The sequence below is a fragment of the Drosophila persimilis genome, unplaced genomic scaffold, assembly GCF_003286085.1.
Source record: "Drosophila persimilis strain 14011-0111.01,24,50 unplaced genomic scaffold, DperRS2 tig00000431-arrow-pilon, whole genome shotgun sequence".
NCBI lineage: Eukaryota > Metazoa > Arthropoda > Insecta > Diptera > Drosophilidae > Drosophila > Drosophila persimilis.
Window position 1 is genome coordinate 4,530,626 of NW_020825312.1, and position 22,888 is coordinate 4,553,513.

General features: G+C 44.3%; 4 protein-coding genes across 8 annotated transcripts in view; 2 read left to right on the plus strand and 2 right to left on the minus strand.

Annotated features, from left to right (window-relative positions):
* Window positions 1-22,888, plus strand: part of LOC6597120 (venom dipeptidyl peptidase 4) — a 68,822-nt gene that overhangs the window by 22,833 nt on the left and 23,101 nt on the right. For 2 of the 5 annotated variants that reach the window (XM_026989797.1, XM_002022241.2), the window contains exon 1: window positions 11,307-11,434. The exons of 1 other annotated variant lie outside the window; for it this stretch is intronic. The gene's annotated coding sequence lies outside the window, so the exon portion shown is untranslated. Of the gene's footprint in view, window positions 1-11,306; window positions 11,435-22,888 lie in introns of those variants that run through there. 2 more of the 5 variants (XM_026989799.1, XM_026989800.1) reach the window with 1 other exon arrangement.
* On the minus strand, window positions 2,740-3,348 carry LOC6597092. The gene has a single exon (XM_002022247.2). The coding sequence runs from the start codon at window positions 3,346-3,348 to the stop codon at window positions 2,899-2,901; it is 450 nt and encodes a 149-aa protein (XP_002022283.1). The 3' UTR covers window positions 2,740-2,898.
* Window positions 3,483-5,658, minus strand: LOC6597091 (myosin-1). The gene is made up of 2 exons (XM_026989575.1): window positions 5,594-5,658; window positions 3,483-5,499 (listed from the first exon to the last, which is right to left on the minus strand). The coding sequence occupies exons 1-2, from the start codon at window positions 5,656-5,658 to the stop codon at window positions 3,483-3,485; spliced, it is 2,082 nt and encodes a 693-aa protein (XP_026845376.1).
* On the plus strand, window positions 9,993-10,523 carry LOC6597124. Its single transcript, XM_002022245.2, has one exon. The coding sequence runs from the start codon at window positions 10,005-10,007 to the stop codon at window positions 10,443-10,445; it is 441 nt and encodes a 146-aa protein (XP_002022281.1). The 5' UTR covers window positions 9,993-10,004; the 3' UTR covers window positions 10,446-10,523.

Below are 22,888 nucleotides of genomic sequence, written 5' to 3' on the forward strand. Positions count from 1 at the left end.
AGTGTCCTGTCATGCCATGGCTTTGAAGCTCCTCCTGATGATGATGATGACTAAGTCCAAATGGAGCTGTCCATCTACCAAGGACTCGAATTCTTTTCCTGAGTGAAAAACTCTTGGTTGTAATCTGTGGAAATTAGCATTTCAATCAAATCTTCTTTTATGTGTCTGACTTGTTTTATGCCTCAACGACAGCGACAAGGGCATCCCATCCTCCAAAACCTCCTGCCCATTCCTTTGCTCATTCCCATCCCCATTCTCAATCTCAATCTCATCAACCTCATCATTCCTATCACCATCATCATCATGGGTAGATGAAAATGTATCCGTTCAGTTTATGCATTTGACGAGCCTCGAAAAAGGAAAATTGTCGAAATTGATTGATTAAATATTTATTCATACGGAAGTGCTTAGCGTGTTTGCCTCTGCCCCTTTGGGGATTCCTACATATTTATGAGCTGTGCTGTGTGGTCTTTCCAAGGAACTTGTTCGGTTTTTTCTGGGTCTCTATTTTCGGTATTTACCCCCCGACTGTGCCATTAATTTAGTTAGCTTGGAATCTCTTTTGGGCCCGACTCAGCTGCACGGTTGAATGAGTAGTTGAGCTTCATAAACACACAAATAAAGTGCTGATCCAAACAGGTTCTATTAACCAATTTTAACATACTGATAAAATATTAAAGTAATTACCTATATTACCTATGTATATCTAGAAACCTAGAGCGATTGATCAGGGCGCATCAAAAATCTCTAAGCATTGAAAGCATTCCCACTGAAGGGTTTCTTGTGTGTGGATTTTACCAGACACCCTCATCTGCTCATCTCTTCTTATCCTGCGGCGTTTCCTGGGGCTTCCCTCATTAATTCGGTTAGTTTTCGGCACTTAAAGTCAATCAACTGACCCGCAGGAAATCTTAATTAAACAAACTTGTTTGCGAAATCTCTCACAAATGGCCTCAGTAACGCACACAAAGGGGCCGAACCCACGGAGAAGTTTGCTGCGGTTTCCGTCGGTATTGAACCAATTCCGGATACACTTAGCCAGAGCATGAGGTTGAAAGCATACAGGATACAGGCTCACAGATACCCACAGACTCCCGTTCTGTGGGGTGGGGAGACGTGAACAACGGTTTGGTGATGTTTTGACTTTGATTTTTGGCTTTTGTTTTGACTCAAGCTTGGCCAGACCCCGACCCAGACCCAGACACATCTGGTCTAAAGGAAACTGTTGTTGTCTGTGAATAGGTCTCAACAACTAAGAGGTGTGGCTGCACCTCTTACACCACTTTCGGTTTGCTTTCGGGAACGGCAGAGTCAGAGCCAGAGCCAGCACTTTTCATTATTCCAAGTTGGGTTTGTTCTGTGGCCCCGGCCTGGTCCGACTTGGTCCGACCTCTGTAGGCCATTAAAGAGCTAATAAATTTTCGTTCTCCTATCAATCGATGGCCGAGCAGAGACGTAGGCCCCATAAAGCGGATTTTAATGGCAATGTTAGCCGTGGCAGCCACATTGGGGCACAACTACGGGTAGCAGGCATCGAAGTAAAAACGGAAACTCGAGCAGGTCCTCCTATCATTTATGGGGGAAAGAAAGTGCCATGAAGTTTGCCATTTTATGGGCTTACAATGAGTGCAGAAAATGCATCAGAATGACGATCCGATTGAGGTGAATGAGCTCTGTTCAGCTTGAACAAGCTTAAAGAAAACTAAACTTCATTTTCATTCAATACGCAAGTTACCTGCTCTTCTGGCTTATGGCTTCTGGCTTCTGGCCGCCCTCCACTCCATCTGAAAGTCCTCTCCACTCTGTCCTCTGGGTACTCTGGACCCCATCATAATGAATGACCGCAGCACTCACTCAATGAACACCTTTTGAACCCAATTGAGGACCCCTGCTTGTGTGTCCTTATTCAATGGAACAGAGCGCACTGCCTGCCCGCATTTCTACCCCTTGGGGTAATAACGCAAAAAATAACAGAAAACAAGAATAATAATGAAAAAGAAAAGTTTCGTTTTCCCCTTGATATTACTTTAAATATGCAAAACTTCACTGTTTTATGTCCCTTCCCAGTCCCGCCGTCCAGCCGTCCAGCTGGCCAGCTCCCGGCTACTTGTTCCTCTAACGAAGTGCGGGGATTCCCCTTTCGAGGCAAGCTAACAGGCAACACAAAAAATAATGTTCAACTTGGGCCCGCACAAATACCCTCGGCAGGGCAGAGGGAAAACGCAAAGTTGGAAAAGCGTTGGGAAAAACTTGCGTCTGTGTCTGGTCCCGGTCCTGGCCCTGGTCCTGGTCCAGGGCCACTTTTGCATTACATTATCTCAAGTTTTGCGCTGGCAATTTCTCATATTTTCCCATATTCTTTCGCCTGTCCCGAGTATTTGTATTTACCCATTGTCGTGCACATAAACATGCATCTGACTTGTTCCTGTTCTACGAGCATCATCGTCCGCCCGTCGTGGGGCCCAGCAAAGGACATGTAGTCGACATTCCGTCTGCCAAATACCCGTTAGTTAGGAACGAATCGCCAACGCGTTTGATCACTGCCAATGGGAGCATCATTTACCCGCCTGGAATCCACGACAGAGAATGGAACAATGTTGGAAACAGCTTGGATCATCGGAATGGGAAGGAAACAGTGGTCCGTTGCACACATTTCGCGAATAACATATATACCCCTGTGCTCTAAGACTACCGGGTATGGAAACAGTGAAAAACTTTGCCTTATTTTCATGTCAAGCCAAATTAGTTTTGAAAGTTGCTCAACTTCTCTGTCTCGTCTTATGGTGACAGTAATTTTTAATAAAAGCTGCCAAATGTCGAGAAAATTTGCAATTTGTGCGTCCCGATCACCGGCAGCCAAAACTTTGATTGTTGCACCATTGTTCCGAAGATTTCTTCCTAGATTCTCCAGGTAGTCGGCGGTTTCTCCTCTGGAATGCTATAGTCCCTATTCCGTTGACGATGGGCCAATCCGCTTATGTGTTTGGCGAGCGACACTGTGCCTTCCAGCTCGCGCTTGAGCTTAATGCATTTGGTGCGTATGTCGACGTAGGAGCTGCGCAGCTTCTGGCCGCTTCTGGCTTCCGCTGGAGTGTTCATCTGGTTCCCCTCCGAGTCCTGCAGCAACAAGGAACTGCTACTCAAGTCAGGGCAGCTGCTTGTCTCTATAGTAGAGACTGAGCCCAGGCAGTCCACGGAAAGGCGACCCTCGTCTGGATCACTGTTTTTGCGGCTTAGGCGCTCAACGATATTCAGGCAGTCTCCGAGGTCGTCCTTCAACTTCTGGCACTCCTGCAGGCCAGCATCGAGACCCGTCTCCTCACATCGCAGTGCTTTTGATTTAAACATTTCGATTGAACATTTTTGACTGTAAAATCTGAGCACCAAGTCAAAGTAGCTAAATACTCAAAGTGGGGTTCAGTTTCGATTTCTAAAAGTATAAAAACACCGCCGGATTAGCTGTCAAAGTTTAATACGAACATTTAATTTGGCTGAACGAATGGGGTCACCACGTCGATCCCGCCCACCCAGGCCTCTACCCTCGTTGTGGCTCGCGTCGTACTCCGTGGCTGCTTCTCTGTGGTTGTTTCTTGGGGCTTGATCGCCCTCTCCAGATCCTCAATGCGATCAATGAGATCATCTATCGAGTCCATGGCCTTGCACTTGGTAAGGCAACTCTTCACCTGGATCTCCAGTTTTTTTTGCCTTTCCAACGCATCATCGAGGAGTTTCTCCAGGTCCTTAATGCGCTGGACTACCTTCAGCGTCTTATCAATATCCTTCCTCAGGTCTTCGACAGCTTCCTCCAAGCGAAGCAGCCGGCTGTTGAGATCTTCTGTCATGGCGAACCTATCCTTGATGGTTTTCGTTAGCACCGCAATGTGAGCCATCATATTATCCAGCTGAGTCTGAAGATTTTCAATATCTTTCGTGGAGTTGTGCAGATTCTGTTGGAGTCTGTCCAGATCCGTCAGCAGGTCATCATTGCCACTGCCATTGTCAGAGTCTTTTTGGGATCCAAGCGCCTTTATCTTTTCCAGAGCTTCATCCACCCTTTTTTTGAGGTCCCCCGTTTGCTTTTCCAAATCACTAATGTGATCGGTATAGGTTTTATTTGTTTTTTCGACATTACTGCTTAGGTTATCCGCATCATTCCCGATACCATCGAGGAACTTACAGCAGTGCCTGGACCTGTCTACTTGTATCTGCAGGTCTTTCACCTGCTTTTCGAGATTGTTTCCCTTTTTTAGCCCATTTTTACTGCTATCGGCTGATTCTCCCGCTGGATTCTGTCCTTTAATAGCCTGCTGAAGCATAGTTTCTATGGTGGCTAGCAGTTTTCCAATCTCTTGACAAGATTTTATTTTCTCTTTAATGCCGGAAGACCCTTCCGAAGGACTCAGATCAGCAATCCTTTTGGAAAGATCCTCGACTAATTTCCGTAGGGCTTCAACTCTCGTTTCCAAGTCGGAAGTGCTTGCGTTTGATCCTCCAGTCGATCCATTGCCGCAGTTCTCTTTGCACATGTCAATGGCGCTCGCTATATCCTTCAGTCTATCGTCCATTTTCTTCTGGATGTCCTTCAGTCTGTCGTCCTGATCCTTTTGTCCTTCTGTGAGATCCTCTAGCTTTTTGTCAATCTCCTTGGCCTTGTCGATAGCTTCAGTCTTGTCCTTCTTAGCTTGGCCCTCTAAATCTTGGAGCTTCTCACCGAGTTCCGCGCAACATTTGGTGCCGACACCTTCTCCGCTCTTTCTTAATTTCTCCTCAATCTTTTCCATCTGCTCCCGTAAATCCGCCAGTTGCTCCTCCAGGTCTGCTTGCTTTTTCTTCAGCTCCTCCGCCGCCTTGCCTTGCTCTCCATTAGCTTTGTCCAGCTTCCTCCGAAGCTCCTCCAAGTTTTTCCCCAGATCCGCTTTCTGTTTCTTGAGGCCCTCAGCCAGCTGGTCACAACAGCTCTTTATGTCCTGGTTAATGAGCTTTCCCATCTGGCCCAGAATGTTGTCCAGGTCCTGGCCCAACTCCCCGACCAGCTTGAGGGGGTTTAACTTCACCTCCGTCGAGCTAGCTTGGTCTTTGGCCACGCTGTTTAAATAGTCCACGATCTTCTTCATCGTGGTCTTCTCGTAGAAGCAGCAGTGCTCCACCGGGGCCGTGTTGTTGAGGCCGACTAGCAGTTTGCCCAGACGCTGATTGAACCGCGTTACCTTCCCGTTCAGCACCACCTGGAGGTTGATCCATCTCGCTATCTGGTTGAAGTCATGGCACTCCTTGTCCACCGCACTTGTGATGTTTCCCGGCATGAGGCTGGAACTGTTGGCATAGTCATAGATTATTCCTCTATCATCGTTGTTGCGGTACTTGCCAGAGCTCGCCTCCGTAATTGCTGATAAGAGAAGCAGCAGCGACTTCAACGATATCTGTGCATGACATTGGCAGTTTTTAGTGAGGCTCTCGCTCTCTCTCTCTCTCCCTCTCCCCCTCCGTCTATGTAGACATCTGCCCGATTCATTGAACTCACCTTTGGTTTCATTTTTGTCACGTTTGTTGCGGTCCACATTGCTGTGCCACCGGTCGGCCAAGTTGTACTAACGGGCCCCCACCTACAGCAGAAAGGTCTGGGTTCTCTTGGAGTAGAGACCACCAATCGATTTGCATGGTGCGTTCATTAAAAGAAAGGGTAGGCTGAACAGTTCCAGCACTAGCAAGAGAGAGTGTCTTCCCGCAGAACACCTCCACATGAAATTAAGACCCATAACGCCTTATAGAGTCGGAAATCTAAAAGGATATTTAAAATACAAGTTCCTACAACGAAAGTTCGCATGGTAGGACATTTTTAGAGAGCACTCGCAGAACACTTGAGCCTCCCCGATTACTTTCTACAGTCGCGGGGCTTATCCAAAACAGCGAATACCCCTAGTAAATAGAAGGATGAATTATGCGGCCAACCCAATGCAATTCCCAATGCCCAGAGCAGCATTTACTCGTTATCATCGCACAGGTTGTGGGCCCTGTGCCACTTGAAACAGATACCCAACAGGGAACCCCAAATTGCAACTCTAAACCGTCCCCAGCCCTATATCTCTTGTGCTTCCTTCTGGCATCCCGACTTTCGACTCCCCGAGGGCGGGGGCGGAGCGAGGCGAGGCAGACAACCTCAAATGGAAAACAATTTCAGCTACGCAAACATGGCGAGTAAGCTGGAAAAAAGAAAAGCATAAAAATTAAATTGCAAAGCGGGAAAACCCCTGAAAAATGGGGAAAGCGAAACTGAAATCACAGCAAATGTTGGAAATAAAAGTGAAATATACTTTTGTGCTGCGCTCTGGGAAACAGACGAGTAGCGCAGCACAGCACAGCAGGGGAGGCAATCCGGAATAATTTCAGCTCAAGGTGTTTGCTCAGCCATCGAGGCAGGCGGAGAGATTAGTTTAATTAGTCAACGATTCGCGTGGCAACGTGGCGTATGCGTCTTTCCGCAGACACGTGCCGTGCCACACACAAGTGAAGAGGCGGAAAGCAAAGCCTCCCAACCACCCAACCACCCAACCACCAAACCACCTAACCACCAAAAATGCAATCGAACTTTTCGTGTTTGACTTGCGATGGCTGCCAAGTGACACGCACACGGACACGGCCACGGACACGGCCACAGACACGGACACAGACACGGATATGGATGCCTCTGACACCCAAGAGGAAGTGTCCGTGAGACAGCGGTGAAAGACAGATGCAAATGATAGGTGTTGCGAGTGTGCCCTGGGGGAGTCGGGGAAACTTTTGTAAGTAGTTGGCATAGTTGAGTCGAGCTCCAGCTTCCAGCTCTGCTAGCGAGTATTGCGACACGGCTGTAGAGCGACAGTTAATAGTAGGGATAATGAGTAAAGTTCAAGGCAATCTCCGCGATGCCAGGCAACTTTTTATTCCAACACAACTACACAACTTTAAGGCAAACATTTTTCAACATCTTCAATCACTTTATCCACTCATGGTCCCGAAAAATTAATAGAAAATGCTCGGTCGAGTGTAAAATTTTCATAAAAGATTGTTTGGCATTTCGTGCTTCTCTTTTATAGCTGGCATTTTTATATTGATTTGGGTCGAAAGCTATTTAGACTGTCAAATGACTTACGAGCATTCCATCAAGTTTCATTGGAGTGAAGTGAGGCGGAAAACTTTATATACTCCTTGGTTTTTATTGTATTATATTATTATTTTATCGCTGCGGAGGCCAACGAACAAGAAGAAGCATCTCCGATCCCAAGTTATTTGGAGGAAAACTGTTTTGTTGCCAGGGATAATCTAACCAAAGGATCGCGGTTTCTCCAAAGTTTTTGCATAACTCATAGCTTCCTCAGTTACGAAATATACAGATTTAGAGGGCATTTAAACTGAGGCGAACCGAAGTTGGATTCCTTACTGATTTTCCATTTTGGCGGGCTTATTCGATTCGAACTCATACACGTACCCACAGTATGCATGTAGCCGATATTATGCTATAAATTATTGACCTATCTGAACCTCTCTCTTTTGTGACATTTAGCCTTTAGTATTCGGTGTTCATCATCAATAATGCTGGAAGTGCTGAAATAGCTGAAAAAGGTTTGCTTGATTGAATTACAAAATAAAATAAAATAAAATATAATGAAAACCTAACCGAAACTTGTTGGCCGAAATACAAAGCCAGACAGACAGACAGATAGACAGAGAAAGTCAGAGAGAGAGAGAGAGAGAGAGAGAGAGAGGGAGAGTCCTTTCCTTCATTGGTCGCAATAAATCACCTTTCAACCGCACATCAATTTCAAACTGGGCTGGCAGGACAGCTGGATGGCTGGATGGCTGGAATAGAGAATGGTTAACTGCAATTCTGGAGCCAATTTCGGCCTGCTGTCAATTCCGTTCTACGTTTGGCTTAAAGAGAAAACGTGTACAGGCTATGGTATTTTGTCGGAAGTGAACTACAACCCTTGGCAATGACATTGGCAAGGTCCACAAAGGGCGGCTTAAATTTGTCAATTAAAAGCTTGGAGATGTCGGAAGGTGATTGCCATTCACATTTTCTGCAGATAAAATAAAAATGAATGAAAAGAAATGATAAGAACGAATATGAGCTGAGAGTATGTGGAATTTTACGCACAGCTCTCCTCACTGAATCGATGAGCAGTTTAGTCTATCGAAACCAGAACGTTTCGTGTCCTTTAAACGATTATAGTGTGTACTCCTGTCATGCTCCCCAGCCAGGCGAAAATACTTTAGGCATTGCTGCATGATGTCAGCTTCCAGTTAAAGCCAAAGTGTACTACTTTGAAACAGTGTTTCCAAAAAGATGGTTTATCTGATATGTGTGTGCATGTATGCACATGAGTTCGACACCAGCTAGAAAATGTGGAGAGAACTGTGGAAAATTCGCAAAGCTTTTTCCTTTGCGATACCAGATTATGGGTCTGTGTGAGTGTCTGCAGTCATGCATAGGAATAAGCCGATAAAGCCCCGACAATTGTGTCATCGAGTAGCATTTTAGTTTCGGGATTCGACTTAATGCCTCTTGACTTCAATTTGCATAGTCGGCTTAGGAGCGCCGGTGGAAGAAATGATTGAATGGAAAATTGATAGAATTTCCCATTTACATCATGGCTGCTGGGGCGAGCTATGGGGGGAAAAGCTAACTAGTTTGCAACCAAAATAATGATGTTTTGGGCATATTCAAATTAAAGTGTGTGCTTTCTCGCTCTTTGGAGAGGCCTAAAGTAAATTATTTATTAACTGTTGCCACTCCACTTGATGACTTTTCGATGTGCCGAGCTCCCTTTTAAAGTTGATCCCTTTCTGGCGTTCAATTAAGGCCAAATCTTAAGCTTCGCATTGTGACTCCTCTCAGCTTAGCTTCCTTCTGCCTTCTTAGACCAGCTGACAGAGCAGAAAAGGCAGTTACCAACCCCACTACACCCTTATCATATTGACACTGACCTAGACCGCAAGGCGGCCGGGGCAGTCGGGCCAGTATTATTTGCCTATTAATCTAATTAGAAACCATTAGGGAATATAATTTCGTCGCACCGATGTTCATATACTCTCGAACGTCTACTCTTAGACGATAAATAAAACATACCACCACGCAACATTCCAAGCATCTTTTCTGGCTACTTCTTGACCTATCATCAATCCCATGGCCAAATGGTATAGTGACACCTCAGCTATAGAGCCGAGCATGCACACTGATTTTATTATACTCTCTTCTTGGGCCCCCATCTTCAAGTCCCCCTCTTGAGGGAAAATCAAGGACTTTGACCAATTAACAAAGGATTTTTTCCACCATTCTGGCACATTTAAAATTGAATGAAATAAAAGGGCTACGGATAAAGAGATTTAGGTAATGTGGCAAAGGAATCCCTTTGGTTGGGGCACCAAGCGAAATGATACTAAAGCTCTTAGTCTTCACTTTGCTTAATCGCCTATCCCGTACCAAAGGACACGCTGGTGCCCACAGGTCGATCAATTATGAATGCACCACCAAGCAGAATCAGAATCAGAATCAGAAGCAGAGGCAGTGGCGGAGGCGGAGGCGGAAGCTGAAGCCAACGATGCCATCATAAAAGTGTCCTTCCTCTGGTGTACTGTGGTGTACTGTGGTGTCCCTCGGCCTCTTGAGCAGCATTAAATAGGATAATGACGATTATGTTTATTGCGACATTGATTTTTCGCCTGCCGGTAGAGGAGGAGAGGTGTGGCCTGTGGGAAACTCTCATAATGTTTAATTGATAAGCCACCTAATCGGCTTACTCAGTTAATTATTATAATTGATGACAATCATCTAATTGAGCAACAAACCCAGCAGGCTACAGTTTCTCCTTCACCCTCCCCCTAGGCATCCAACATTTGAAACTATCAGTATAAGCCCCAGCTCGTACGGAATAACAAGTTATAGTCCTACATTTAAATAAAAATAAAAAAATATTATATTTTGTGTGTATTCTGTGTATTCTGTGAATTCACAAGTACGCAAGATGCCTATGAATATCAGCAACCGCTTCATGATGCTGGAATGTCTTCGGGAGAATGCGGCCAACAGGCGTATCGAGGATCAGGCCCTGTTGGATCGCATCAGTGCTGCCCTAGTGAAATCCCGCGAGAGTCTCCGGAAAATACAGGATATGAACAATCAGCTGAAGGTGATAAATATTTCTGTTAAAAATGCCCTGGCCTCGATCCGTGACCCAGCGCCAGCCGATGTGGCGTATGTTGTCAAGGATATTTACAATATATTGGTAGACAATGTCGTTGCGTCTCTATCCAATCCAGTATATGCATCCGTGGCTCAACGTCTGGAATCTGAAACGATCATCCCATTGGACTCTGCTCCAGCTCCAGAGGAAGTTCCCCATCCAGACTCGGACCCTCAGCCTGTTGCAGAGCCTTCTGCTTCTCCTGAGCTTTCTTCTGAATAGACGCTGCTACACCGTTGACGACAGACACGCTGACAATTCTATACACACCTACTATGTTTTCAAATTTGTGTTATTTTTTTCGTATTAATTTGTATTAAAATTTGGGTTTGAATGCAGAAATTAATAGAAAGGACTTTGGCCACTCCAGTTTTTATACTCGCTTCGCTCATGGCTCGAACGACCAGCAAGTTTCCTTGACTTTCCCATTGTTAGCACAAACTAGTCCTTAGACGTTGAAAATCCTTAATTATATAATCGGTATAAATTATACAAGAGCCGGAGACCGGACTACAAATCCCATACTTACGAGTATTTAGATCTATGCCCAGTTCTGCGCTGGTCTCTCCATTGTACAATTATTGTTTGTGTAGGAACTTTGACAGGCCACAGCTGGACGAGACGGCCAAGGCAGGAGCTGGAGCTTGAGCAGGAGCTGGAGGCTAAGACAAACCCATTTCGTAATCCGAGTCATGTGCACTTTCTGAACAATTTGTCGGCGATTTGCCGGCACGCACACACACGCGCACCAGCACACCGATACCCATACGTACATATGTACATATGTATGCACATCGCCCATACGCAGAGTGTGACCCAAAGAGGAGCATGGTCGTGCACTCTTAACGAGGCTAAATGACCAGAAGAGCAACCTGTTGCGCGAGCCCACTCTCTCTGGGCCCTCGCTGTTCTGTTTTGCTATGCTCTTTCGCCGGCTTTCCACTCACGGCAGGTTTCGCTCTGAGCCGATTCCGCTCTGCTCCGCCAGCTCTGGCTGAACGCTCTGCTTCTGTCTCTGCCTCTGCCGTTCTCCAGCTGAGGCTGAATTCAGTTGCTGCTTGACTGTCGCCACGTGCGGTTCGCTTCGTTTCGTTTCGGTTCGGTTCGGTTTCGGTTCGGACTTCGAGAAAATCTCCTCCGCGGAAGTCAGTTTTCGTGTGGTTTCTGCCTCCGTGTGCCCTGTGCCGTGTGGCGTGTGGGAGTATCCATCTGTAAGTTCGACCTCGCGTGTCTCAACCAGCCTCAGATACTCAGATACTCAGATAATTGCATCGAGCGCTCTATTGGGCTCGATCTATTGGCATTTTGAGAGGAATTCCTCTGCAATTGCCGCCGAGCAATCATCCATCTGTCTATCCATCTGCCTGGGTGTCTGGGTGTCTGGTTCTGTTCCCCTAACTGTGTCTGTGTCTGTGTTTCCCTTCAGTTTCCATTCAAATTAACAAGTTCTGCAATTCCCATACCCATTCCGACTCTCTGACATCCACCGTAATCAAATTTCGCCTAGTTATAATTCCGATTCCGTTCTCAACCGGAAGACGTGCCCGCCGCCGTTTTGTCTGCGGAACGAAAATAGGAAAAGCCAACTAAAGAGCCAAAAACGAAATAAACTTTTCCAACGGCACTACCAAGCCGTAAAATATATTTTTTGTTTTGTTGTAGCCGCATTTCTTGTTTATATAAAAACAACATCAGCAACAGAGAAACCAAAAAGCAAAATGCCAAAAAGCACGAATGCAAGCGAAGACATTTGCCGTCGAGTGTTATGAAGTGGTTACAAACTTGGCTTGTGCCTGTCTAAACAAAATACATAGTATATACTTATGCATATATGCACTATATAGACGTGCAGTATGTGTATGAAAGAGTTTTCCTTGGCTTCCTGCCGAAAAGACAAAATGATGCATTAAACTAATTGGAAAAGCTCTGCGGTTCTGCCAGCCAGAATCGAGAAGAGCCCGTAAGAAGTGATCAAAGGAATGTGTCAAGTGGAAGAGCATTACAGAGCCTGAAAGAAAATTAAATTAATATCAATAAAATGCATATAGAAAAGGAATATTGTATACTGATTAGAAAACAATATTTTCTTTAAATTAGTATTTTTTTTTTAATATAAAGAATATGTATGTTTATAAAAGATATTGGCTATACATTTTTTTTTTTTTTTTTTTGAATGCAAAAACAAAAGTGATAATATTATCAAATACAGCCAAACTTGAATATTCCTAGTACTTAATAAGAATACCAAAGTTTATAAAATAAATATAATAAGTATAAAGTAAATTTCATTCACCACGCAGCTTGTTTTTCCATTTAACTCCCCTTCGAAATGCTGCATATTAATTCATCCATGCATTGTCCCAAGATTTTGCATATCCACACGAACTGCACAGAAAGCAGAATACTAAAAGCATTATTTAAATAATGATTGGCTTTCCCAGAAAAGAGCTTAGTGATGTTTTGGGCCAAAAGGTCAAAACCCAACAGCTTCAGAGCGAATTAGGGGGGGAGATAAGGCAACTGATAAGGTGTTATAATGGGGGAATTCCTCGGAAAGACCTGTGTGCGAGGAGGAGGAGGAGAAGGAGGATGGGAGACCTCAAAATTTTCACAAATAATTGAAAAATAGAACTCGTGATGCTTTCAGCGTACGAGTACGAGTATGAGTATGAGTGTGAGTATGAGTATTTCTGTGAGTGCGGGATTGCGAGCGAGCATTCAACCAGCTGTCCACGAAATCTAGGCCGTTTAAATTGCTCCACGCTCTCAGCATATACACACATTCACACTATTCAAACTATTTTTAGCAGTGTTCTATAGATACAAGCCACTCGGCGTATGAGTAATATTCCAAAAACTGATTGATGAAAGCCCAACATCGAATTTATGGCCACATTCAGTGAAGAAAACTCACCTTAGCAACCGCTTAGCGCCACTGGGCGGATTCCAGATTTGCTATCTCATTCGGCAAATAATCTACGCTAGCTTAAACAAAAAAATCCCATTAAAGAAAGAGTTCCCCTGCCAAAACAGAAATAAAAAGAGTAATCATGCAAAATTTTCCCGATTCAACAAAAAGCCAACTGCAAACACACAAGCTCGTACTATATGGACCTGGAGCTGTGCTACATACATATATGGCGCTCCAGTCAGAGCTTATCAAAACAAAAGCCGACAAAATCTTGTATTTTTTGGTCTTAGTTTTATTTTTTGCATTCATTTGTTCTCTCGTTTATTCTGGTTTTGGCCCGCAAAAAGTTCGTTTTAATGAAATTAAATTAAATTAAAGCGAGCTTTTAAAAGTTTTCAATCGAAACAAGTCTACAAAAACCGTTGGGCAAAATGGAATTGAGTCATGATATATTTATATTTATATTTATGTGTTAGCAATACAAAAAGAAAAAATGTAATGGGGCGTGGCTAATTAAAGCTAAAATGTCATTCGTTTTAACAATTTATTTCCATTTACATATACATATTTGGGAGGTATGCAAACTAAACACCGGTTCATCGGTGCATTGGCTCATCAAATTTAAATAAAATCAAATTAGTTTCGGCAAATTTCGATTGAAAAAAGGATTCCCAAACCGACTGCAATCTTGCACAATGAAATCTGAAATATGCAAATAATCTCAGTGGCCAGCCATTTAGCATTTCAGTGACACGCTCGACAATAATAAAACATAAATGCAGAGTAAAAAACGGGGGGAAATTAATTGATTTAATATAATGAAATGACCACAAACAACCAAAAACACTCGACAAAAGGAAAAGCGGACGGGAAATGTGAACGTAAAACTGTAAATGGAAAAATCATGAAAATAATTAAGCTGCCGCCAGCTAAAACAACAGCGGACAGGCCCAGGGCAGGACAGAAACTTAACAGCTTTATGCCGCAGCCGCAGCCGCTGCCCCTGCCGTTGCCCCTGCCGCTGCCTGTCCCGTTGCCTGTGCCGTTTCTGGTCCTCGTTCTGTAAGCTTAATTAACACTAGGATTGTGTCTGGGATGGGGATTCTCTGTGGGGTGGGGGTGGATGCTGGGTGGTGGGGGCAGATCAGCCTGGCGGCGCTTAATGTCAACAATAAGCTCGAGTGGGGCTGTTGCACTTTTCATTCCCTCCCAGGCCTCTCTTTGGGCCTTTCTCCTACTCGTACTCGTACTCGTCGCCGTTCTCGTTCTATGAATTTTGAGCATCGGATTTCCAGTGCAGATTCTGTGGCAACAAATCTCCAGCGATAGTCACGGAAATTGCTTAAATGTTGCAACGAAAATAACCGAATAGCGCGTTTAATTTATGCAAAAATTCAAAATTTGTTCGACTGGAGCTCTCTTGCTCCCCTGAAACTTGTTGTTTTTTGGTGGCTGCTGGCTCCAGCTCCAGCTCCGACTCTGACTGTCTCTGGGTGGCAGCTTCATTGCGCATTCAAGTGGCCCCGTTTGGCAAATGAAAATGAAAATAAAACCAGAACTTGGCCATCGCCATGCCCAATTGAGTTCGGTTGAGCTGACGGAGATTGGCCCCGTTTCCGTCTGCCCCAACTGCCCCGGCTGCCCCAACTGCCCCGACTGCCCCGACTGCCCCGACTGCCCCGGCTGATTTGACAAAAGTACTGCATTGGTTTTCTGATCCCTGCTTGACTGGCATAGTTTTCATTACCGTCGACCAAATTCCACAGCCTCATTTGAGGCGGGAAAATTGCGTATGCGTCGCGTGTTGCCAGTGCGATATAAAAAAACACGCCGCCTGAAATACAGGCCCCTATTAAAAGGCAAATAAACAAGGCAGGGACACATTGACACTACGATACACGCAAGTATCCGAGCGCGTAGAGGGGAAGGGGCCAAAAGGTCCGTCTTCTTGAGTTTCTTCACACGAAAACTCATAGAAGGGAGGGCGTCTAAGGGGCAATGGAATACCCTAGATAGTGAAGAAGAAAGTGTCTCCTTTATGTGATTCGATGCACAGCATACACGATCTTATTCGGATACTCCAAGTTCTACAAAGGCCAGGCCAAAACAAAAGGGCGGTTCCAGCACGATCCTTTGGCACAGCTGAAAGGGGTATCTGAGCGGTAATCAACCGTCACATTCCGCTTGAAACGGGCTAATTAAAGGACCATTCCGAATGGTGAACACATTTTCGTTGACCGAAACCGAGTCCGAGTCCGGGTCCTGCTCTTTCCCTGGCTCCCTTCCCCCCCCCCGTCTTAGCTGAGTGATTAATTTTAATATTTATAATAAAATGCTGAAATGTTGGACACGCGAAAGGAGCAAAGCGCGAGGTGAGAAGCTGAAAAAATACTAAAACGGCCCACGCAAATGGCTTTACAAACGTGTGCCGTGCCGTGGCGTGGCATGGCGTGACGTGGACGGAAGGATGAGGGTGGAAAATCTGCTGAAAACATGCTCACTTTTATATGGTTTATATGCTCCATGGATCCCATATGAACTGCATAATGAGTGGCATTGGGAGGGGGTGCGGCGAAGGGGTGTGTCCAACAAGTATAATTAACATTGAAAGCCGAGCGAGTGCGTCAAATGAGAAATGTGCAAACAAGTGAGGCAACAGGAGGCGTATGGGTATTATGGGTATTATGGGTTTTATGGGTGTGGGTGTGGGTGTGGGTGTACGCGTGGACGTGGACGTGTTAGCCCTCTAATACTTGAACACTCCTGCTCAATGGCCTTTCATGCAAACCTCACACATAGGCACACAAGCAAACACAAAGACCTTTTCATATTTAGATGAAAATGGCAAAGAGTCCTGTCCTTCTGTCCATCTGTCCTTCCGACCTTCCGTCCCCCCGTCCTTCGTGTGAGCGAATAGCTTTCGAGGCTGATTAAAGTACAAATGTAATAGATTCGTTTTTGGTAAAAACCACCAGTAAATCAGTGTTGACGCCTTGACGCTTTGAAAATTGTAAATTTAAACCAAAAATTAAATCACACTCATTTCAAAGGGACAGGCCATGACGGTAGTAATTACATTGCACATTGCTGCAACTGTGGCAGTCCAATGAGGCATTTCCAATTGCGGCTTTGCGGCAAGGCCTGTGGTCGGTGGCATTGTTTATGGACCCTTTGCCAGAGAGTTTGCCGGATTGTGTCTAATGCAAAGTTAATAACATTTACCTCATTGCGGTATTTTCGCTGGACAATTCAATTAAATTCGATTGGGCATCTACACGCTCATTTGACTAGATTGTTAATAACCAGAATAGAATATATACATGGCCGTGGAACGGAGCAGATGGACACCGAATTTAATTATAAATATTGGCTCTGTTTGTCCTATCGATTGGGATGGAGCTTAGCCTTCTGTAATGAGTAACATGATCCGAAAGGACGAGCCTGTAGCCGAGCAATGCAGATGTCTGCCGCTCGATCTTAATAGGGAATGCAATTCAATACCAATTAAAACCCGACTAAGATCCATATGTGGGTAGGTACTTATTTTTCAAGTTATTTGCACTTATCATTCCGCACTCCAATCGTGGCAGTGCTCTTGCCAAGCAGCCCAGTAAATCAAATAAAATCTACTTAACTCTCGAGTATTGGACGCCTAAGCCTCAGAGTAAATACCAGAAGAAATAGTAAAACTAAAAACAACATCTGAAGCGATAGCAGCCAAAAACTTTTTATTAAGCGTTTAGTGGCACATCCGACATCCATTGACTGACAGAGACAGACAATGAGACAGAGCCAGAGAGAGAGAGAGCGAGAGAGAGGGAGCCGGAGCATTCTCGTTGGGATTTCCTTTTTTGGATAGCTTGTACTGTGCGCGCAAGTGGCACTCCAATTAAAATGATTGTCTTAATGCTTGGCCCAGCGTCAGTGGCTATTACAGCCCGTCGAGTTGATTCATTCAGTCTAGTTTTTGGAGAGTGCTCCATCCGGCAAGCCCCCCGCCAGTGCCCCCCCATTGCCCACTCACTCATTCGCCCATTCTCTCGCCCAGTCGGTCCGTCATTGCGCTCGGGGCAACAAAAACAATATCATCACTTAATGTGCTGAAAATAACGCACTTGCACGTACTTGTCTAATTTATTTGATTACCCCAACAATTTCTGCAAATTTTTATTCTCGCACTTCTTTTCTGCGAGTAACTGAAGTTTCAGAGAGAGAGAACAAAGGCTGCAGCCTTTGTCTAATTTAAAGTTTTCTGTCGGGCGGGGAATGTCGCGGGGGGAACGCTCGTTCGCATTAGTCTAATCGGATTCTCGAGTTTATGGCTAAGAACGGGGCAATCTAATCGGTGAATTATGCCAGTATTACGGCATGCTCTGTTTTTGAAGGGTGGCAGAAGTGTGCAGCTCATAATTCAGAAACTGGCGATAATGTAGTTAGAAGCTAAGAAAAGACTTTCCTGTTCGAATCCAGTGGGTAAACAAAATATTCTTTATTTTTAAATTTTAACGAATTTGAGATAATACCAGGCTTACGAATTAACCATGTTTTTAGTGTCATCACTCTCTTAACATTGCCATTAGGCATCACTGAAATGCACATTAACATTGTGCAGCACTTGTATGCCTTAACTTTTATCTACTGGCACACAATTAATTAAATACGTTTTTAGTGTCATTATTCTCTACATACCATTATTATTGCCATTATGCATCACCAGATGGCATAATATCAATGTGCAACACTGTTATGCCTATACTTTTATCTACTGGCATTCATTTGATTTGATTTTATTCATCTTCTTTCACGAAACAATTAGGTTTTTAGTATTATTATTCTCTACATTCCATTATTGTTGCTATTTTACAACACTAGATGGCACAATATCATTGTGCAACGCTGTAATGCCTCTACTTTTATCTACTACATTATCTACATATGATTTCTTTTAACTTTTTCACAAATCAACTATGTTTTTCGTGTGATCACTCCCTTAATGCAAAAAATCACTGTGCAACACTGTTATGCCTCTACTTCTATATACTGACATTCATTCCATTGGATTCCTTTCATTTTCTTTCACCAATGAACTATTTATTTAGTGTCACTATTCTCTACATTACATTATCATTGCCATTATGCAACACTAGATGGCACAATATAATTGTGCAACACTGTTATGGCTCTATCTCTCTCCACTGACACTCATTATGCAGCTCTTGTCTGCCAAAGTTGGCAGCTTCTCGTCAGGACTTGGAAACTAATTATCTCTTTCCTCCCCCACTGTTTACCAGCCCCCCCATCGACGGCCCTTATCGGCACTCTTTTTCCGCCCCTTACCAAAACACTTCTGGACTTTGAATTTGAATAATGCGGCTAATTTTGGCATGCAAAACGAATTAGCAAATGCAATGACCAAAGTTGGTCGGCAGTTTTTTGTTTATCAAATGTGTATAATTTCATCAGCAATCAGCAGCAAAAAGTACTCCACATCACACCGGCCATATAAATCACATGTCTGCCCGCTTAAGCAGTCATCGATAGCAGGAATACCAACTTGAGCCCGTCAACGATATGATTATCAGGGACCGTTTGCGGTTGCTAAAGGGGTGCTTGTGGCTGGATTATCTAATCAAGTACCCGCCGTCCTATAAATTAGCAGACATCAGAATTAAGTGTGACTTTCATTCCGTGATGCACAAATTTCAAAGGTTCTCCCCCGAGCCAAGGCCCAGGCCCAGGCCCAGACCCAGACCCAGACCCAGCCAAACTAGGAGTACCAGCGTAGACCGAGTTCAGCTAATTCCGGACAAATACTCGTAGATTCTGTATCTATTTGCAATTGAAATTTGCGTTGAAATTTTCATTAGGCACGCAAATTATGCCTAAGAGGAGGCCTTTGATGGTGCGGCTCCGAGTCCCAGCAAACAAAAGTATTTGCAACATGTTTGCGAATGCCCAAAAGACAAAAGCAAGGACCAAGACTCCGATATTATTTGCAGCTCTCCCACTACCGCCAGATGCCCATTCCAGGGGCTCCTCTTGCTCCAGCTCCGGCTCCATCTCCGGCTCCAGCTCCAGCTCCAGCTCGAATTGCAAATATTTGCTGTAGAAGGGAGCGGGCTCAAAATCAATATTTAAATTTTCGAGCAACTATTTTTGGAGGCTTTCTTGGTAAACACACATAGAGAGAGATTGGATGGGTCCTGCTTCTGCCTCACAGCGCCCATTATGGATATGTGTGTGTGTTGGTGTTTCTGTTTGTGTTTGCTTAGAACAAAAGGAACTTTGTGGCCAAAACCTTGTAACAGTTTATACATAGAGCAAAAGAGACGCTAAAAAACAATTGCAAAGAGAGGCAGACAGGAACGACTGTTGCTAATTTGTTGCTTCTTTCCTTCCATGGTTTGCTTTGATTTGGTTCTTTTTTCCATGTTTCCCCCTTTCCATAATAATTTATAGTGTTTTGGGTAGACCATGGCAATTTGTTTGTAATCAGCTGCAGGCCTTTCTCCCCTGATTAGCCGGAAAATCAAAGAACTTGAGGCAGACAGTTTCCCTTTGCCCCGTTTTCGAAGGTGTTTTCAATTAATCTTTCAATTTAATGTGATCAAAATTGTGCAACTTTATAATCCTAGCGCACAAGTTTATAATCATCCAAGTTGAACTCAACTTTTGCCACTCGAACCCGGAAAAGTGTGCTAGAAAAATTTGTAGCCCATGCAAAACGAACTCAGTGAAATTTTCGATAAAGTTTTGTGAAGGACAAAAAAATGGATTCAAAAGTACGAAAGTTTGGAGGCCGCCATCAGGCCAATTGGGGGTCCCCGAATCTGGGCGGCAGACTCATTTGATTAAAATTTGTGCGTGATCTTCGGTCAAGTTGCCTTGTTATTCATTCGCGTATTATCATAATAATCAACTCGTCAGTTCACTGGACCTTGTGTCTGGCCAGAAACTTTTACTTTTGCTTTTGTTTCATTGATAATTCGTTGACAGCCCTCGAGAAAGTTCCCTTATTCGGGGAAGTGGATGGAAAAGCCATAAATTGGCCCAGTGGCGGCTTGGCAAACATAATTAGTGTTACATCGGTCTATTATAAATCAAAATGATCCGGCCTGAATTGTGGGGGGGGGGGGGGTATAAAAACCATTTATTACCGAATTAAGGCACAATAAAAATAGGGAATATACATATCACACTTTTAGGAATGTATTTGGTTCACACTTTTCATTTGAATTTTCAGCCAGATTTCACTGCTATTGTTCTTCAATTGCAAGCTTGATATCCTGCAATTTGCTTCCCCTCCACTGCCCTTTAATCTCCTGATCCTGATCCTGCTTCTGCTCCTGCTCCCGCTCCCACTCAATCCCCCCAAACAGCTCCCGACAGACATCTAACCTGGGGTGGTGCTCATCCGGGCTTTTGTTTTCCATTCTGTTGATTCCCTATCTCAGCAGAGACACTGGCACATTTTCAGCTTTTTGTCTTGAATTATAATAATATTGTAAATATTGGATTTTATTGGGGGAGTTTCTGCTGACGGAGGCTTAAAGGTTTACCTGTATAGTAGGTTGTTTGCATTTCCTGTTTCCTTATCATTTTTATTGAGGCCATATTGGGCTTTTTTCGGCCTTCGCTGGGGCTCAACGTGTCCGCTCTTAGGCTGAGGGCGCGCAGAGTAAATTCTTTAACTGGTAGTTTGTCAGGGTCCTGTAAGTTTATTATTATTATTATTAAAACTATTTTTACTGCCAGTCCAGGGCGTGGGGGCGATTTATTTTGCCATTTCGTTCAGCTAAACTTGACCCAAAGTGTCCGTATTTTTATTACTCTCGGGTTGCTTATTAAATGCAATCTCCCTCCTTTGTGCGGGAGCGACATTATGTATGAGCGTCTGTGCATGTGGGCTGCAAGGACACTTTCGGTGCCTAGGTCCGCAGGCCTAGAGCCTTTTTGCCTTACATTAAATTAAATTTATATGCTTATTTATGAACTTGCAACAATAAAATATTTTTGCGACAAATAAAACTTGAGCCCAACGAGGTGGAATACGAACGGAAAGAGACAGGGAGAGGGAGAGGCAGAAGGAGAAGGGGAAGGGGAAGCAGCGCTGCGCCAGCTGTGACGCAGAACTATGGAAAAAGAGCGAGAGACAAGTAGAAAGCGAGAGAAAAGAAACAAAAACTGGAGGAAAATAGAGTGAGAATGGAACATGAGGTGCGGCCATTTGTAGTTTGATGGGTTTTCTGAATGGCGACAGGAAGAAAGGACCTGCAGGCTGCAGAAGTGGGCAAAAGTAGGCAGAAGTAGGCGCATGGAGGAAAGTTGGGTCGAAAATAAATTGCTTCGTTGGCTTACCGTTACCTTGAGGGGTGGGGGCGAGATGAGTGAGCAACCAACCCACTGTTGCCAGTGCCAGCATTTAAGGCCAGCCAACTGGCTCAGAATTGTATTATTGAGCACTGGCTAGAGGTTTTTACTCCCTTGATGCGTCATAATCCAATTTATGTGACAGAAACAAGCACTCATCCCAATGCATAGATTCCTTTAAGTGTTAAAGCACACCCTAAAAACTCTCTCGAATCTCAACCGATCGTCAAGTACACTTCAAGCCACTTCAGTATCGATTTCGTTCAATATACCCAGGATACGTTTTCAAAACTAATTACATTTCACACTTTAAGCCCTTCTTTCACCCATTTTCCAACCAACCAAACACACACACACACACATACATATATAGGTATATGTATGTATGTATAGCTCAATGCCACAAATGCCGAAGTGAATCCTAATTGAGCCATTTAATTGTCATATAAATCTTAAATTGTATCGCCTAGAGGCAGTCTCGAGCCCACAGCCACCGCAGAGACAGCGGTGGTTACGTTCTCCAGATGAGAGAGGGGGAGCGAAGGGGAAGCAATCATCTTTAATTTGACGCGACTGTACTTGAATCTGTACGATGCGAAGGGAGTGACTTCTTGTATATCGTAACCATTTACGATATTCAATAAACTTTTATTCCCAACTTCTGGATGGACATTTTAAAGTATTTTTCTGTATTTCTCTCTGGTCAGGGACACACTGGCTCTGGTAAAACAGTTAATTGAAGTACGTACTTGAGAGCAGTGCAGAATTGTGAAAGCGGGAGAATGAAGAGCGAGTGAGAGAGAGACAGATACGGATACGGAGAGAGTGAAAGCTTATAAACTCTCAGCCAGTAGTTGGCTTCCAATTTGTTCCACTAAGTCGTTTTTAGTGCAGCAGCAGCCCTCTGTTTTTCCGCTTTTCCCACCACACCTAAGCCGCAGCTCATGAGCGGACCATCGGGGCGGCGAACGTGGAGCTGTTTTCCACATTTAAAAAATATTTGTTTTGTTAGTTTTAGTTTTGCCCTACTAATTTCGAGAGCTGTAAATGGAATCCGTTTTTTCCGCTCTGCCCGACGCCCGAAATGATGTGTTCCCTAAATAGAAGGTGACTTTCAGTTTCCGACCAACTCTGGCCATGATTCCATTCACTGGACCAAAAACTCCCAAGGAGTGTGCCTGTAATTGCTGCACGTTTTTGCATTAGCCCCATTTCAATGGGCCGCATATGAAACGTGTTCCAGCGCCTGGGGACCAAACTAGAATTTCCAAATTTCTTTGCAGCTTCTGTTTGATATGTTCGGTCTCGGTCCCCTTTACTCGGCTCCCTGCACCCAGCTCCCTCCCAGAGCTGGAGCTGCAATGGGCTGGCAAACATTTTAAGC